This window comes from Mustela putorius, unplaced genomic scaffold (genome assembly GCF_011764305.1).
Source record: "Mustela putorius furo isolate JIRA1106 unplaced genomic scaffold, ASM1176430v1.1 tig00000145_pilon_pilon_pilon, whole genome shotgun sequence".
Classification (NCBI taxonomy): domain Eukaryota; kingdom Metazoa; phylum Chordata; class Mammalia; order Carnivora; family Mustelidae; genus Mustela; species Mustela putorius.
This window is the reverse complement of record NW_025421294.1, coordinates 24,959,265-24,976,497: the sequence shown is the minus strand read 5'-3', so window position 1 is coordinate 24,976,497 and position 17,233 is coordinate 24,959,265. Positions and strand designations below refer to the sequence as shown.

The following is a 17,233-nucleotide window of genomic DNA, read 5'->3' as shown; positions in this document are numbered from 1 at the left end:
GGTTTTTTGTAATAATGCTTTTCTGCTCATATTTAAAAATAACATACTTTCTAATTATATTGATTTAGGTATATGTTAATTACATGCATTTAAGTTAGGGGTCTTATCCTTTTCCCTCTTTCTCTTTCAGGACTTGAACCAATGAAAGAATCTTATGGCACTTATGAAGATAAATGTCACTCCTCCCTTTTTAATTGGAACTTCTGCTTAGAACCTTTATGTGATTTTTCATCTGTGAGCTCTTCTTTGAGTAGCCACTGACTTTGAGTTGCAGGAAGGTCTCCGAAGATTTATATCAAATGACGTCAATGGCCAGCTTGTTTTCCTTTACTAGTCCAGCAGTAAAGCGATTGTTGGGCTGGAAGCAAGGTGATGAAGAGGAGAAATGGGCAGAAAAGGCAGTTGATGCTTTGGTGAAAAAGCTAAAAAAGAAAAAGGGTGCCATGGAAGAACTGGAGAAAGCCTTGAGCAGTCCAGGACAGCCAAGCAAATGTGTCACTATTCCCAGATCTTTAGATGGACGCCTGCAGGTTTCCCACAGAAAAGGCTTACCCCATGTTATATATTGTCGTGTTTGGCGCTGGCCCGATTTGCAGAGTCATCATGAGCTAAAGCCATTGGATATTTGTGAGTTTCCTTTTGGATCTAAGCAGAAAGAAGTTTGTATCAACCCATACCACTATAAGAGAGTGGAGAGTCCAGGTAGGTTTTACCTTGAGAACATTTACGAAAACTTGTCTCTTTCCAATTTATAGTTCAATGGATTTAGTAATTAAAAGGCCATATTAGCCTTGTGTTTCCTTCCTAAAGATTTTAATCTTGGAAGAAATGGTGGATTTTGAATTTAGCTTTTTGTGTATGGATAAAATAGCTCCCAAGTAGTTAATTCTAATTCATGTTCACTGTAAGCAGTCGGTCATATATACAGGAATCAATTGGAGTCAGTTATTTGCATGCCCTGCCTTTCCTGTGGATGACATGTATCTCTCTTTTTTTTTTTTTTTAAGATTTTATTTATTTATCTGACAGAGATCACAAGTAAGGAGAGAGGCAGGCAGAGAGAGAAAGGGGGAAGCAGGCTCCCTGCTAAGCAGAGAGCCCGATGCAGGGCTCGATCCCAGGACCCTGAGATCATGACCTGAGCTGTAGGCAGAGGCTTAACCCACTGAGCCATCAGGCACCCCAACATGTCTCTGTTATATCTAAAACCCAAGTTCGTATGTGTACTACATCCCATTCCTTCTTGTCTACTCAAGAACTTTGTTCATATAGTTATCACCCCTCTCCTCAGGATTACATTTTCCCTCTCTGTTACACTATTTCATGACATGCACATAAGCATGTCATGCTACTGCCCATCATAGACAGAAGTTAAAAAAGAATTTTGGTCCCAACTTCATTCACATCCCCTACCCCTAGTCTCCTGTACTGTTTCTTTGAGTCCTTTTATAGGAGTCTCCTTTTTTTTTAAATCTCTACGTTACTTTCTTCCATTCTTTCTGGACACTCCCTCTGCTTAGTCTGTCTTCCTTACCATTTGACTTGTCAAGATCACTGGTGACTGCCTTCCGGTTGGAGGGGTCTTTCTCAGACCTCATCTCACTTGCCTTTTCAGCATCATTTGAGAAGTGCCTCATCAGAGGCACTTGCTTTCCTTCTCTCCCACCCATAACTTTTTCTTTATTGGCTTCTGAAACATGACACTCTTTTAGTTCTACTTCACTGGCTCTTTTTGCTTAGTCGCATTATTGGCTTATTTTCCTATTTTCACATGACTCAGTCCTTAGACCTTTTCTACGTCCATATTTTTCCTCTGTGGGCTCTCGTGGTCACGTGTCATAAAATCATAAGCTCATTCTCACGTTTTGAACTCCAGAGTGAACTTCTCCTTTGAGTTTTAGACTTCTGTATTCAGTTGTCCACTTGATATCTCCACTTGAATGTCTCTAAACATGTCAGATTTAATATGTCTAAATAGGACTTTTGATTTTTTTCCCCCACCGAGTCCTTTTTACCTCTAGTTTTCCCAGTGGAAGTAAATGGTACCAGCATTCATGTAATTGCTACCTAGAAGTCATTTTTTTTTCTCTTCTCTGAAGTCTTCATTTAAGTTATGAACAAATGCTATTTGCTGTATCTTCAGAATATATCTTAATAATGTCCCCTTTTATACCATCTCTCAACACCACTACTCTAGGACAGACCATCATCATTTTCTACCTTAAGCAGTGTCCTAGTTGTCTCTGCCTCTATTCTTTCCCCCAACCTGTTCTGTTTTTTGCACAGCAGCCAAAGTGATCTTTAAAAAATAGCAAATCATGGGGCACCTGGGTGGCTCAGTCTGTTGTGTGCAACTTTTGATTTCGGCTCAGGTCATGAGCTCTCAGAGTCGTGAAACAGAGCCCCGTGTTGGGCTCCATGCTCAATGGGGAGTCTGCTTGAGATTCCCTCTATATGTATCTTAAGTCAGTTTTTTTAAAAAAATACCAAATCACATCTGTGCATGTTTAAAACAATTAAGACTTTTATCACATGTAGAACAGATTTCTACAAGACCCTATGTAACCTCTCTTCAAACTTCCTCTGTTCCATGGACTTGGCCTATTCCTGCATCTAGACTTTTTTTCCCTTCTCTATTTCTCCTACTTAACTCTCAGAAAACATGATCTTTTCATGATACATTTTCTCCCTCCATTCATCCTTACTCATGTACCACCATCACTACTTGATGCTGTGTTAGGTATTTATTTTATTTACCAACTGATATAAGCAGGAATTTTCTCTGTCTCATTCTCTACTGCATCACCAGTGCCTAGAATGGTCGTAGTATCTGGCACTTAGTAGGTGGTACACAGTAAATATATTTTTTAATGAATGAATTATATAAGCTGAGATACTAGTTGGGTGCATTAATTATCTTTTGCTGCATAACAGATTAAGTGGCTTAATACACATTTATTACCTCACAGTTTCTGTAGGACAGGAGTCCAGACATGGTTTACCTTGAGTCCTTTGCTAGGCTCTATTTAAGGTTATTGGATCTCAATGTACGGCTCAGCTAGGGAAAGATCTGCTTCCCAGCTCACGTGATTGTTGATGGGTTTCAGTTCCTTGTGGGCTGTTGGACTCTTCTTGCTGGTTGTTGACTAGAGGCTGCCTTCATTTGTTTGCCACCTTTTTCATAGGTAGCTTGCATTCATGGCAGCTTACTTCTTCAAAAACAGTGGGAAGAGAGAGGGTTTTCTATCGTGTTATATTGTGTCACACATAACATCCTATCCCCTTTGCCATGTTCTATTGCTGAGCAGCAATTCAGAGATAATACCTTGAAAGGGAGAGGATTTTACAAGAGTGAATACCTGCCGAGAGCCAGGACTTATGATGGCCATCTTAGAGTCTGTCTTCCATGCTGGATTTCACATGGAGATAATAAAAGTCTGGTATGGAAATAACACTGGATATGGAGATTAGCTAAAAGAATGGCAGTGATAGTGCTGTTAGTGTTAGGGTTAAAGACCCACGTATGAAATTTTAGTATATCATGGTTAAAAAAGAAGATTCTGAAAACTCCCAGAGAGAAAAGATGGGACATATAGAAAGGACTGGAAGTGAGAATGTTGGGTTTCTTAGAGCAGTTCTGGATTCCAGCAGATAGTGAAGCAGTGCCCCTAAAATTCAGAGAGAAAAAGTTGTTTATTCTGGAATCTGCAGACAAACAAAAGACAGGACATTTTCATATATGCAAGGACTAAAAATTTATCTTCTTTTTACCTTTCTAAAAAATTCTTAATTATTTGAGAGAGAGAGCGAGAGAATGAGCAGGGGGAGAGGCAGATGGAGAGGGAGAAGCAGACTCTCCATTGAGCAGAGAGCCGATGGGGTGCATCCCAGGACCTCGGGATCATGACCAGAGCCAAAGGCAGATGCTTAACGATCTGAGCCACCCAGGTGCCCCCTTCCTTTTACCTTTCTTAGGAAACTAATAGAGCATGAGGTCCAGGAAATGGGTTCCAACAAACGAGAAGGGAAGTCGAAGGACTTGAGATCTCCAGCAGACTTACGGATTTAGCAGTCTAGATTGTAGAAGGATGAAGAGTCCAGGGGAAAAATGAGTTAATAGATTACATATTTGTGGCATCTGGAAAATAGTATTGATAGGAATTTAACATATCTGCTGGACTTCTGGAAATATTAGTGGTGTGTAATTAAGATTAAGCAAATGAAGTAACAAGTCAATAATCAGCTTTACTTAAAGCACTGTTCAAGAACAAATATAATCATAGTACATACTTGGCTCAGGAATGAATAATATTTGTACAGATAATAAACACCAAGTGTTGATTTAACCAGCATTTTTAATGTAACTTTATTGAGGGGAATGGGAGTGGGGTAGAATAATGTAAGAAAGCTACTTCATTTGCCACAACAGCAAACCAGCAGATGATGTTTTGGCAAATTAACAATAGCAATATAAGCACATTGTTTAGCAGTGCACAAAATAAATGTTAGAAGAGGTAGCTAAGACTTTAAATTTGTTGTCTCTGGAAGCTGTATGGAAGGAGACTTAGAAATTGCTGTGTTTGTTATCTCTTGTAGCATCTGCCTTTTTAAAGTATGTATTTTGGAGGAAAATAGTCTTTAAAAAGTGATGTGTACAGATAATAGACAAGAGAGAAGTCCATGATTTTAGCTCTGTCTTGAAAAAAAAAAAAGTAGAAGAATCCTTACTGGGTTGAATTCCTCTTTAGTTATTTCACTTAGTCTTTCAGCTTGCTGGCCAGCTAAACATAGAAATTCTTATTGTCTAATGCCCTACTCTCCAGTGGCAGCTGTCCCATCATTCTGTAAAGGGAACAGCATTTGGTAATACACAGTAGATGAAAAAATCGTAATTAGATGTTAACCACATAATTACAACACTGATTCAGTACAAAGAAAAGAGACGAAAAACAGTATGAATACTGAGTTATAGAACCTCTCATTCCTCAGGTACATCCCTACTTCAGGAAGGGAAGTATGATCTAGTTAACTTAAAGACAGATTGATTTTGTTACTGCTGAATGACGTCAGAGTCGAAGTGAGATTTTTGGAAGTAAAATTACTTTGACAGATATGGGAAAGTTGTATAAGAGATGAGCTCATACCATAGAGTTTAAAGAAATCATGTTTGTTTAGATTTCCTACAGGGTGGGTAGTCAGACATTTCTTTGTGATTGGTCATTTGGGTCTTCAGAGATAGTGTTTGAATAAAGTTAAGCTTTTAAAAAATAGGTTTCTTAAAGTATTTAGGCTTTGTTGGCTATGTTTTCATTATGATCATGTGTAGAAAACTGATTTTGAATGGAAGGCTTCTACTTAGGAAATGTTACTATTTTCACCAGGGAAGGCTTGACTGAAGAACATAAAATGTGAAATCTCTCCAACTAAGAAAGTTGAGATATTCAAAATTGGAAACACTGAGGCTTTCAGGGCATCATAATAGCTGACCTCAACATCACACTCTAATCTCAACTCCTCATTCAATGCTTAGGCCAACTGTTAATATGCTTTCTCATTCCCCCTTCTGGAGCTCCCCATTTCCTTCTCTGCTGTCCTGCACCTGGCACCCCCTGTTCTTCAGGGTCCAATCAGATGTAATCTTTTCCAGAACGTTTTGATTATTGCTAGATGGAAGTGCTCAACTCTATTGAACTCTCATTACATTAAATTCTTTGTGTTAGGATTGTTTTAAAATATGCCTTCTCTCCTATAACAGGAGTGGTATCTTTCCTGGATTTTCCGTTTTCCAGAGCTCTTTATGCAGGCCTAAATCCTTAGAGTGCTTTTGGTTTAGTTATTATGCAAATACACATTCAAGGTTCTACAAAGCAGCCATTCCTGAAAGTAAATTGTTTTAATAGGTTTACAATTCTACCGAATCCTTTCTATCTATCCTTTAATATGTTTGGGATATTTGCTTTAGTCTTTGCTGACAGATGACTTTTGATTTTTGTCTTTCAGTCTTACCTCCAGTATTAGTGCCTCGTCATAATGAATTCAATCCACAACACAGCCTTTTGGTTCAGTTTAGAAACCTGAGCCACAACGAGCCGCACATGCCACAAAATGCAACGTTTCCAGATTCTTTCCACCAGCCCAACAACACTCCTTTCCCCTTATCTCCAAATAGCCCTTATCCCCCTTCCCCTGCTAGCAGTACATATCCCAATTCCCCAGCAAGTTCTGGACCAGGAAGTCCATTTCAGCTCCCAGGTAAGAATTTATTTTATTGATTAAAACGATGGCCCTTGAGAATCAGTGGTTGTCTTATACTGCTGGCCCTCTGGTAAATTGTTACATGCTAAGAGATGGCTATTTTTGACTCTGTGTTCTTTGGTAATTATGTGATTTCAGAAGAGTTTTGGATTTTATTTTGCTGTGTACCATATGTTTTTTAAAAAGGAAGTGGCCATATTTTTCACAGTAATAGAAAAAACAATCTTAAAATTTATATACAGCCATAAAAGACTCAAGAATAGCCAATTCAGTCTTAGGAAAGAAGAATCAAGCTGGAGGCATCACATTGCCTGATTTCAAACTATATTACAAAGCTATAGTAATTTTTCAAAGAAATTTTTAAAAAATTGAAGTATAATTAACTTACTGTTTCAAAGGTACTATGATTAAAACAGTGTGGGATTAGCATTAAAACAGACCTGTAGGTCAGTGGAGCAGAAGAGAGAGCCCAGAAATAAACCCACACTTAGATGGACAGTTAATTTATGACAAGGGAGCTAAGAATCTGCAGTGGGGAAAGTAGAGTCTTCAGTAAATGATGCTGGGAAAATTGGACAGCCACATGCAAAAGAATGAAGCTGGACTACTATCTGACACTATACACAAAATTAAGTCAGAAGAGATTAAAGACTTGAACAAAAGACCTAAAATCATAAAACTCCTAGAACAAAACAGGGAGGCAGCTCCTTGACATTGGTCTTGGTGCTGATTTTTTGAATTGACCTCAGAAGCAAAAGAAGCAAAAAATAAACAAATGGGACTACATGAAACAAAAAAATTTCTGTACTGCAAAGGAAACCATTAATAAAATGAAAAGGCAACCTACTGAATGGGAGAAAATACTTGAAAATCATATATCTGATGAGGGGATAATATGGGAAAGACATAACTCCTACAGCTCACTAGCACAAAAACAAACATTCCAGCTGAAAAACAGGCAGAGGACCTGAATAGGCCTTCTTCCCAAGAAGACATACACATGATCAACAGGTACAGGAAAAGGTGCTATGCATCACGAATCATCAGGGAAGTACAAATTGAAACCACAGTGAGTATGTATCTGTCACCTTATACCTATTAGAGAAGCTATTATTAGAGGTAACAAGCCTTGGCAAGGATGTGGAGAAGAAGAAAACCTCATGAAGTTGGTGGGAATGCAGATTGGTATAGCCACTGTGAAAAACCGTATGGAATCTCCCAAACTGCCGGTTGCTGGCGGGGAGGGGGTTGGCGGAATGGGGTAACTGGGTGATGGACATTAAGGAAGGCATCATGCTGTAACAAGCACTGGATATTATATAGGACTGATGAATCACTGACATCTTCCTCTGGAACCAATAATATATGTTGATTAATTGAATTTAAATTAAAAAGAAAACAGTATGGCATTTCCTCAGAAAATTAAAAATAGAAATGCCATGTAATCCAGTAATTCCATTTTTCGTTATTTATCTGAAGGAAACAAAAACGCTGACTTGAAAACATATGCAGTCCCAGGTTCATTGCAGCATGATTATAATAGGACACAGAAGCAACCTAAGTGTCCATTGATGGATGAATGGATAAAGAAAATTGTGGTATATTCAGCCATAAAGAAGAATGAAATCTTGTCATTAGTGACAACATGGCTGGACCTTGAGGGTATTAAGCTAATAAAGTAAGTCAGGAAAAGACAAATACCATATAATTTTTCTTATATGTCGAATCTAAAAAAAAAAAACAAAAACAAGAAACCCTGATCATAGATATTGAGAACAGGTGGGTAGTTGTCAGAGGAAAGAGGTAGGAGAAATGGATGAACTGCCTTTTTTTTTTTTTTTTTTTTTTTAAAATAAATTGAACATTGTAAAAAAAGCAAACAGTTTTGGAGAGATGATCCTTTAAGAACAATAAAAAATTCACATTCTCCTTTAATCCTGTCTTCTTTCTCTCACTGCTTGATTTTTCTTGATAGCCTATATTACAACCCAACAGATTGTCTGTATTTATATTCTGTCATTTCCTCCTCTCCCTTTCTTGACTATAAACTCCATGAAAAAGGGAATTTTAGCCTTTTTTTTTTTTTTTTAATTGCTACATCCCCAGTCCCTATATCAGAGCCTGGTATACAGCAGGCCTTCAATAATATTTGTGAAATGAATGGGTAAACTTACAGAAATATATATATATTTATAACTAGCTATGCAGACTGGCTACCCCTGCAACCTGAGAGTGAAGCCAAATGGTGCTAACTTGAAAGGCTTCATAGGGAGTCTATATACGTGGAAGCAGTGTTCTAACAGGTTATCAAAAACCTGAAGACAGAAAAAGACTATGTGTTTGATGACTATGATGTGGAGCAGGTATTCTGGAAAACTGAAAGTGTATTTTAAGTATCATTGGATCATTTATTGGCCCAAATACCCAAATTATGTATTTCCAGGCATTAAAAATTAAAGTTCTACCCCCCCCCAAAAGAAGTAACCTTGTTTGACTTAAATATTTTCATGTAATTTGTAATATGAAGTACCATTTATTGAGTGCCTTTTGTATAACTGGTACTGTGATGAAGATACTGCATTAAATTTAACCTTCAGAGCAACCATGTGAGATAGTAGTTGGATTATACAGGTGAAGAAAGAAACTGATATTCCCTTCAGGAGTTTAAGTACCTTGCCTGAGCTTTGCGGCCTAGGTTTCTCTGCTCTCAAGTCTGTGCTTTTGGCTTTTTTTTTTTTTTTTTTTGGTAAACATATAGTGTATTACTCGCTTCAGGAGTACAGGTCTGTGAATTAAACTGTGTGCTTTTTTAACTTTACTGGTTGTCATATGATTATAGACTTTGGAAAGTTAAAAAGACACCCCAGTTATCTTTAATTAGGTAACTGATAAACTGGTTTGCCTGGGGAAACTTCATAAGTAGATTTTATAAAGTGCCCAGATTTTGTTAATGGCCCGTCATATATGGATGCATCATTATGTCACTTTGTCAAAAAATATTTGAATGCCTACTGTCGCAGGTGGAGTCATAGGTAAGTATGTTGTTTCTGGTTTCTTTGTTGCATTGGTTGATGTGTTTCTAAATTTTTTTTAAGAAGAATTAAGTATCAACGGTTGGGTTTTTGCACCAGAACTAATTTTCATACTTTGCCCTAGATTCAGTTTGATTACAGTTCTGTGTCAAAATATATTTTGTACAAACCTTGGAGTGAAAGAAATAGAGCTGTAGCTTCTACAGAGATTTTTAACTACGAGGGCTGGAATTCAGATTATCTAGTTCACATTCAGATGTCCTGAGAATTACCTAATCATTTAGTAAGGCATGACAGCCATTTCAGGATATTGAAAAGAATTAACTGTCTATCTGCTGTTCATGTTGGTAGTCCGATCATACAGGTGGAGAGTATGGTTTTAGTTTTTGGTATTAATTAACAACATACAGCATGTGATTTTGGTAATTTCAAAGTGTCTCTGTAGAGGTACACTCAAACTAGGTTAATTTGTGTCCTTCAGATTGGTCTGTAGTTGTTGCAGTTCCTCCCAGCATGGGTCTAAGCACATAAAGACAAAATTCTTGACCTTGAATTCTATTTTAGTGAATTTCAGCACTGGTCTACTATCTGGGATTGAACCGAATATATATGGTCCTTTAGCAGATTTTCAGTAATTAATAAGTGTGCTGTCTTTTCTCCTTTTCTCTTGCCTCAGGTAGCAGCCTACATTTTTGTTTGTCTATAATGTTCAGTGACAAACCCTGTTGTTAATCTTATGAAAAAAATTTTTTAAAAGATTTTATTTATTTATTTGACAGAGATCACAGTAGGCAGAGAGGCAGGCAGAGAGAGAGGGGGAAGCAGGCTCCCTGCTGAGCAGAGCCTGATGCAGGGCTCTATCCCAGGACCCTCGGATCATGATGACCTGAGCCGAAGGCAGAGGCTTTAGTCCACTGAGCCACCCAGACGCCCCAATTTTAGGAAATTTTTAATGCTTTTAGAATACATTTAAGCAGGGTGAAGGTATTAACAATTCTTTTGGGACTTTAATTTTTCTCATATTCTCCTTCTTAGCTGATACTCCTCCTCCTGCCTATATGCCACCAGATGATCAAATGGGTCAAGATAATTCCCAGCCAATGGATACAAGCAATAATATGATTCCTCAGATTATGCCCAGTATATCCAGCAGAGGTAAGAGAAATTTTCATCATAATTTGTTGTTACTGCTATTTTGTTTTTAACTTCTTACCACTTTTTAAAACCTTTATTGAAGTATTGTTTATAAACCATAACATTTATCCATGTGTATGATTCAGTGACTTGTAGTAAATGTATAACGTTTTGTACCATCACCACAATCTAGTTTTAGAATATTTTCATAATCCTTTAAAAAGATAATCTTGTACGCCTTTTCAGTCTATCCCTGCTCTTGTCCTCAGCTCCAGACAGCCTCTAATCTGTTTTGTGTATATATAGATTTACCTTTTTTAAATATTTAATGGAAGTAGAATTGCATAATGTGTAGTTATTTGCATCTGGCTTCTTTCACTTAGCGTAATGTTTTCAAGGTTCTTTCATGTTGAAACATGTATTGGTAGTTTTTCCTTTTTATTGCTGAACTGTTTTCCATTGTATGGATGTACCATATTTTTTTAGCCATTCACCAGTTGGACATTTGAATTATTTCTAGTTTTTGGCTACTATGACTACTACTCTAAGGAACATTTGCATATAAGTTTTTGTGTGGGTTTTGTGTTTTTATTTTTCTTGGGAAAATACCTAAGACTGGAATTTCTGAGTCAATATGATGAATTTAACTATTTAAGAAAAACTGCCAAATTTCTCCAAAATAGCAGTGCTGTTTTATATTCTTACCACTAACATATGAGGGTTCCAGTTTCTCCACATGCTTTTAGTTATTTTTTAAAGATTAATTTATTTATTTGAGAAAGAGAAAGCACAAGCAGGGGGAGCAGCAGAGGGAGAAGGAGTCCAATGAGGTGCTCCATCCCAGGACCCTGGAGTCCTGACCTGAGCTGCATCCCAGGACCCTGGAGTCATGACCTGAGCTGAAGGCAGATGCTTAACCAACTTAGCCTCCTCCCCCCCATCTCCACATGCTCTTGATTCTTGTTACTGTCAGTATTTTGGATGTACCCATTTTAGTGGGTATGAGGTAGTGACTCATTATGGTTTTAATATGTGCTTCTGTTTAATTTGCATTTAATTTTCCATTTCTGTAATCAGTGTTGATGATGAGCATTTTTTATGTACTTATTAGCTGTTCATGTATTTTTTTTTCATGACATATTTAAATCTCTTGCCCAGTTTTAATTGGGTTGTTTGTTTTACTTTTGAGTTGTGAGAGTTCTTTATATATTTTGGTTAGAAGTCCTTCGTTAGATGTATGATTTGCAGATATTTTTGTTTACTCTGGATTGTTGTTGCATTTTCTTAATGTCTTTTGAAACACAGAAGTTTTCAACTTTTTTCTTGGCACAACTTTATTTTCTCTTCAGTAAGTTGAAATCCTTGAGGGGTACAATATCACATGGATTCTGTGGCAAATGACTTTAGCGGGAAGGTTGCTTGGGAATTTGGCACAAACCAGGCTACTGTTTCCATGAGCACGAGTTACTTTTCCCCAGATTACTCTGATTTTGTACAGATTGCCACCAGGAGTCACTGTGTTGTTCTTAGATTTGTACACAGAAGCACATCTCTTGCCTCCATAAGAGTTCAATTTCATTTTGAGCATAAACACGTTCAATTTTAAGAAGAGCTGTGCACTCCTTCTAGTTCAGAAGACCTCACTTACAGCTAGCAAAATGTCTCTGGACCACAGCCTTCCAGACATATTTGTCAGTTTAGGAGTTCTGTTCCCAGCAGGCCTCTGTAGGCTGCAAGATGGCAGAAAGAGCTGAAAGTTTTAAATTTTGACAGAGTCTAATTTATCACTTTTTTCTTCCCTTGTTCATGTTTTTGGTGTGCATCTGGGAAATCTTTGTCTATCCCAAAGTCATGAAAATTTTGTTTTGTCTTACAGAAGTTCTGTAGCCTTATCTTTTACATTTAGGTGATTTATATTGAGTTAACTTTTCTGTATGGTAGAGATCTAAATTCATCTTTGTGCATGTAGGCATCCATTTGGTTCTAGCACTGTTTTGTTGAAAAGAGTATCTACCATTTCTCCACTGAATTGCCTTAGCATGTTTTTCCAAAATCAGTGGAATAAATGTAAGAGTTTATTACAGGACTCAATTTATTCATTGATTTTTATGTCTGTACTTCATAGTCTTAAAATACATACTAAAGCTTCATAGTAAGTTTTGAAAACAAGAAGTGTTAATCCTCCAACTTTGTTCTTCTTCAAAATTGTTTAGCAGTTCTGCATTCTTTGTATTTGCCTATTATTTTAGTACCGGTTGTTAATTTCTGCCTCCCCAAAAATCCCCTCCCTGCATTGTGATAGAGATCATGTTGAATCTAAATCAGTGGGGGAGGTTTTCCATCATCTTCCAGTGCATAGATTTGGTATGTCTTGTCATTTATTTAGATCTTCCAGTGTTCAAGATAAATTTTTTTTTTTACTTTAGCGTCTCTGTATAGATATATTCTGAAGTGAATGGAATTTGGTTTCTTCTTAATTAAATATATTGAAATATAATTGGTTTTTCATATATTAATCTTGTAACCTACAACCTTGCTGAATTCATTTATAAATTCTGATAGGGATTTTTTGTGTGTGTGTGTGTGTGCTTATCTATCTGGATTCCGTAGGATCTTCTAAATAAAAGAATGTGTCAGTGACAAACAGCATATTTTTCTCCCTGCTATCCAATCTGGATGCCTTTAATTTTTTTTCTCTCTCTCATTATTAGAGGGCATGTATGAAAAACCTTATAGCTATCATCATCCTTAATGGTAAAAGACTGAATTACTATTCCCCTATAATTGGAAACAAGAGAAGGATGCCTGTTCTCACTACTTCTGTTCACTATCATTCTGGAGGGGCTAGCCATAACTATTAGTTCTGTTCCTAGTTTGCTGAGAATTTTTACCATGAGTGGATGTTGGATTTTGTTAGAAGCTTTTTCTGCATCTGTTGAGATGATCAGATGAGGTTTTTTTTCTTTTTTCTATTTAATGTATATTACATGAACTTATTTTCTGATATGAAACCAGGCTTTTAATCCTGGGATATTCTCATGTGGTCTTGGTGTATAATTCTTTTAAATACATTTCTAGATTAGATTTACTGATATTTTGTTGAATATTTTTGCTTGTGTATTCGTGAGGCAGGGATTGTGACGTCTTTATTTAGCATTGGTGTCAGGGTAATAATGATCTCATGGAATGAGTTGGGAAGTGTTCCCTCGTGTTTTTGGAAGGGCTTATTTGTATTATTTCTTTTTTAAATATTTGATAGAATTTGCCAGTGAAGCTATTTGGGTTTAGACTTTTCTTTATGGGGAAATTTTTAATTACTGTTTCAGTTTCCTTAGTTGGATCTGTCTATTCAGAGTCTCTGTTTTTTCTTGAATCAGCTTTGATAATTTGTGTCTTGCTAGGAGTTTTTGCATTTTGTCTAAATTGTCTAATTTGTTGGCATAAAGTTTTTCATAGTATATTTTATAATAGTTATAATTTCCTTAGGGGTTAGTGGTGATGTCTTCATTCCTGGTTTTGGTATTTTGTGTCTTGGTTGGTTTAGCCAAAGGATTGTTAAATTTGTTGATCTTTTGAAAGAACCAGCTTTCTTTTTTTCATTGATTTCCAAATTCATTTGCTGTTATTTTCTTTATTCTGCTCACTCTACTTTTAGTTTGCGTTTTTTTTAATAGTTTCTTAAGATGAAATCTTTGGTTATTGGCTTCAGTGGTTCTACATTTTTAGCATAGAAGTTTAAGACCACTACTTTAGTTGCATTCCATAATTTTGGTATGTTTTGTTTTCATGCTTATTTAGTTCAGAATTTTTTTCAAGTTCCCTTTTGATGTTTTACTTTGACTCTTGGATTATTTAGTAACACATTAATCAGTTTCCATATATTTTGGTATTTCCCCATTTTTTCTTTTGATTCCTAATCTGATTCCATGTGGGATTACAAAGCATTGAACATACTTTGTATGATTCCAGTTCTTTTTAAAATTTATTGAGAATTGTTTTATGTATGTTTTGTGTAGCTTGAGATCTAAGAATGGTTTTTAGATTATTAAAGAGTTGTTAAAGAAAAAGAATATGTGACAAAGATAGTATGTGACTTACGAAACCTAAAATATTTGCATCCCACTTGGTCATGTATTTAATCCTTTTTATATGTTCCTGGATTTGGTGGACAAGAAAGATTTGCCAACCCTGGGCATAGCAGTGGTCTATTTTAGAGACTATTCCATGTGCATTTGAAAAAAGAAAACAAAACAAAAAAACCCTATACATTTTGATACTGTAGGGTGTCCTAAATTCTGTGCATTTTATTTAGATCAGGTTGGTTGATAGTGTTGTTGTTCAAGTTTTCTGTATCCTTGGATTTTTTTTTTTCTAATTGTTGTATTAGTTGTTGAGAGTGTGAGATTGCAGGTTGGGATATCCCCAACTGTTATTATTGGATCATTTATTTCTGCTTTCATTCATGCTGGTTTTTGCTTCATTGCTTTGGGGGCTCTGTTGATAAAGTAAACAACTCAGAATCATTTCGTATATTCACAGAGACATGCAAAGCATCACCACTGTCCGTTTCCAGAACTTCTCATCATCTCAGACAGAACTCTATACCCATTAAACAGTAACCCCTCTCCCCTTAGCCCTTTGGTAATCACCATTCTACTTTCTGTCTCAATGAATTTGCCTAGTGGAATCTTACAATATTTGTCCTTTTGTGAGTAGCTTTTTTCAGTTAGCTTAACCTTTTCAAGGTTTATTCATGTTATAGCATGTATCAGAATTTCATTTCTTCCCAAGATTGAATGTGTTCTCTTGGATGCATATCCCACATTTTGTTAACCCATTTATCAGTTGGTGGACATTTGGGTTGTTTCTGCCTTTTGGTAGAATAGTGAATAACGCCATCATGAATATTATTGTACAGATATTTGCTGGACTGTGCTTTTTAAATCATTTGGTATCCTATGCCTGGGAGTAGAATTGCTGGATTTAATGGTAATTCTGTTTAACTTTTTGAGGAACTGCCAAACAGTTTTCCACAGCAGCTGTACTATTTACACATTAATACTAGCCGTGCTTTAGAGTTCTTTCTCTACATTCTTGCCAATATGTGTTAATTTCCATCTTTTTTTAATACAGTAGCCATCCTAATGGATGTGAATATGGTATCTTATTGTTCTAAAGTCACTTTTTAAAAAAGATTTTATTCATTTGAGAGAGAGAGCACATGCCCATGAGAGCATGTGGGGATGGGAGGGACAGAAGGAGAGGGAGAGGCAGACTCCCCACTGAGAAGGGAACCAGATTTGGGGCCAGTCCCAGGACCCCATGATCATGGAAGGCAGATGCTTAACTGAGCCACCCAGGTGCCCCTGAAGTCACTTTGTTTTGAGACTTTAATTATCTTAGTTTATAACAAGTTTGGGAGAAGTTTGGTACTGCCATTTTATACATTTCTTAAAAGAATGATGTTTTTGTGTGCTTTGTATGTGTGTGTGATGATACTGAAGGAGTGAGTGTATGTCACACTTTGTTTTTCCAGGAACCCCACATTTCTAAGAATAGTTAAATTTCAGCCCTCCCTAGTAGTCTTGTTAATGTGTGAATACTGTCTTTGCTTTTTCAAGGTGTAGGATTTATCTAGGACTTATATCACACTAATTTTCTTATAGTTTATACAGTCTACCTTCTCATAGAACAGAATGTCTCTGGAGGTGAATTCCTGTACCGCTCCTTACTCGCTTTTTAGCCTCAGGTAGCATTTAAAGTCTCTCCACTTCTCTTTCTCATTTGTACATTACACAGAATATTTACACAGGAATTATTAGTTGTTGATTGGGTTAGACACTATATATAATGGCTATAACATAGTGCATCAGGGAATGACCAGTAAATGGTGTTCTCATTCTCATTCTCTTATTTTGAGACTTTGGACTGGACTTACCTCCATTTTCATCTTCCTTCCCTTCTTTGTCCTAGCTGTCCAGAGATCAGCGTGCAGCTCTGTGGTGTTGTCTGTTGGATAATTCTTGCACTATCATTTGTCACAGCCAAACAGCTGAGTCCCCTTAGGGGGACCTGGCACTCAAGGCATCTTGCCCTCGTTGATGTCTTTTTTTCACCAAAGTTTCCTGTCATTTCAGTCCTATTTCTGGTTTTTTCTCTCTGTTTTATTTTGACAGAAGGGACATCAGAGTTAAACTGCAGGGCCTTGAATTTCCAGTTGACAATATGTCCTTTGCCTTTTTCTTTTCTCTGAACCAAAGTTGTCTTTTTAGTTTTGCTTAGCAATTTTTTCTTTGCAAGCTTCTGTTCATTTTTGGCTCTAGCTTTCCTGACACTATTCTTATAACTGCTTACAACTCATTTGTATGTATCATTGGTTGTGGGCCCCTCCCTGTTCTATCTTTTATATAAACTTCTTCATATTCTGAGCGCTTAGGACTTTTCTTTATGGGTCCACATTGGTTTATTTTTTTCTCTTCCTCCTCATCTGAATTTCTTTGCAATTCAGTAATCAAAACTGAGTCTTAAAAGTTAGCCAGTTATTTTGTATTGCTTATCTAGTCCACCTAGCCACTCTTCAGAGTTTTTTGGATATTTTTGATTTGTGCCTTTTTTGAAAGGGAATTTGAAAGTTCCTGACTTCTCTTTCTGATTTCAGCCCCAAGAAAGATAATCCACCAGCACTGGGTGAAAAATTTGCATGTGTCCCTCCCATGCATTACATCCATTATGAATTGTTGACTTCTACAGTAATAAGAGTTTGGCTGGTAATTTATTTTGTATATATATCTGTCTCCATAGGCAGTTCTGGC

General features: G+C 36.7%; 1 protein-coding gene across 2 annotated transcripts in view; it reads left to right on the top strand.

The window, feature by feature from the left end:
* The window catches only part of SMAD5 (SMAD family member 5), a 53,279-nt gene that overhangs the window by 21,128 nt on the left and 14,918 nt on the right, over positions 1-17,233 (top strand). For both annotated transcript variants that reach the window (XM_004744911.3, XM_004744910.3), the window contains exons 2-4: positions 131-702; positions 6,001-6,252; positions 10,323-10,442. In XM_004744911.3, the coding sequence (XP_004744968.1) occupies positions 300-702; positions 6,001-6,252; positions 10,323-10,442 (775 nt within the window). In that variant the 5' untranslated portion in view covers positions 131-299. The remainder of the gene's footprint in view (positions 1-130; positions 703-6,000; positions 6,253-10,322; positions 10,443-17,233) is intronic.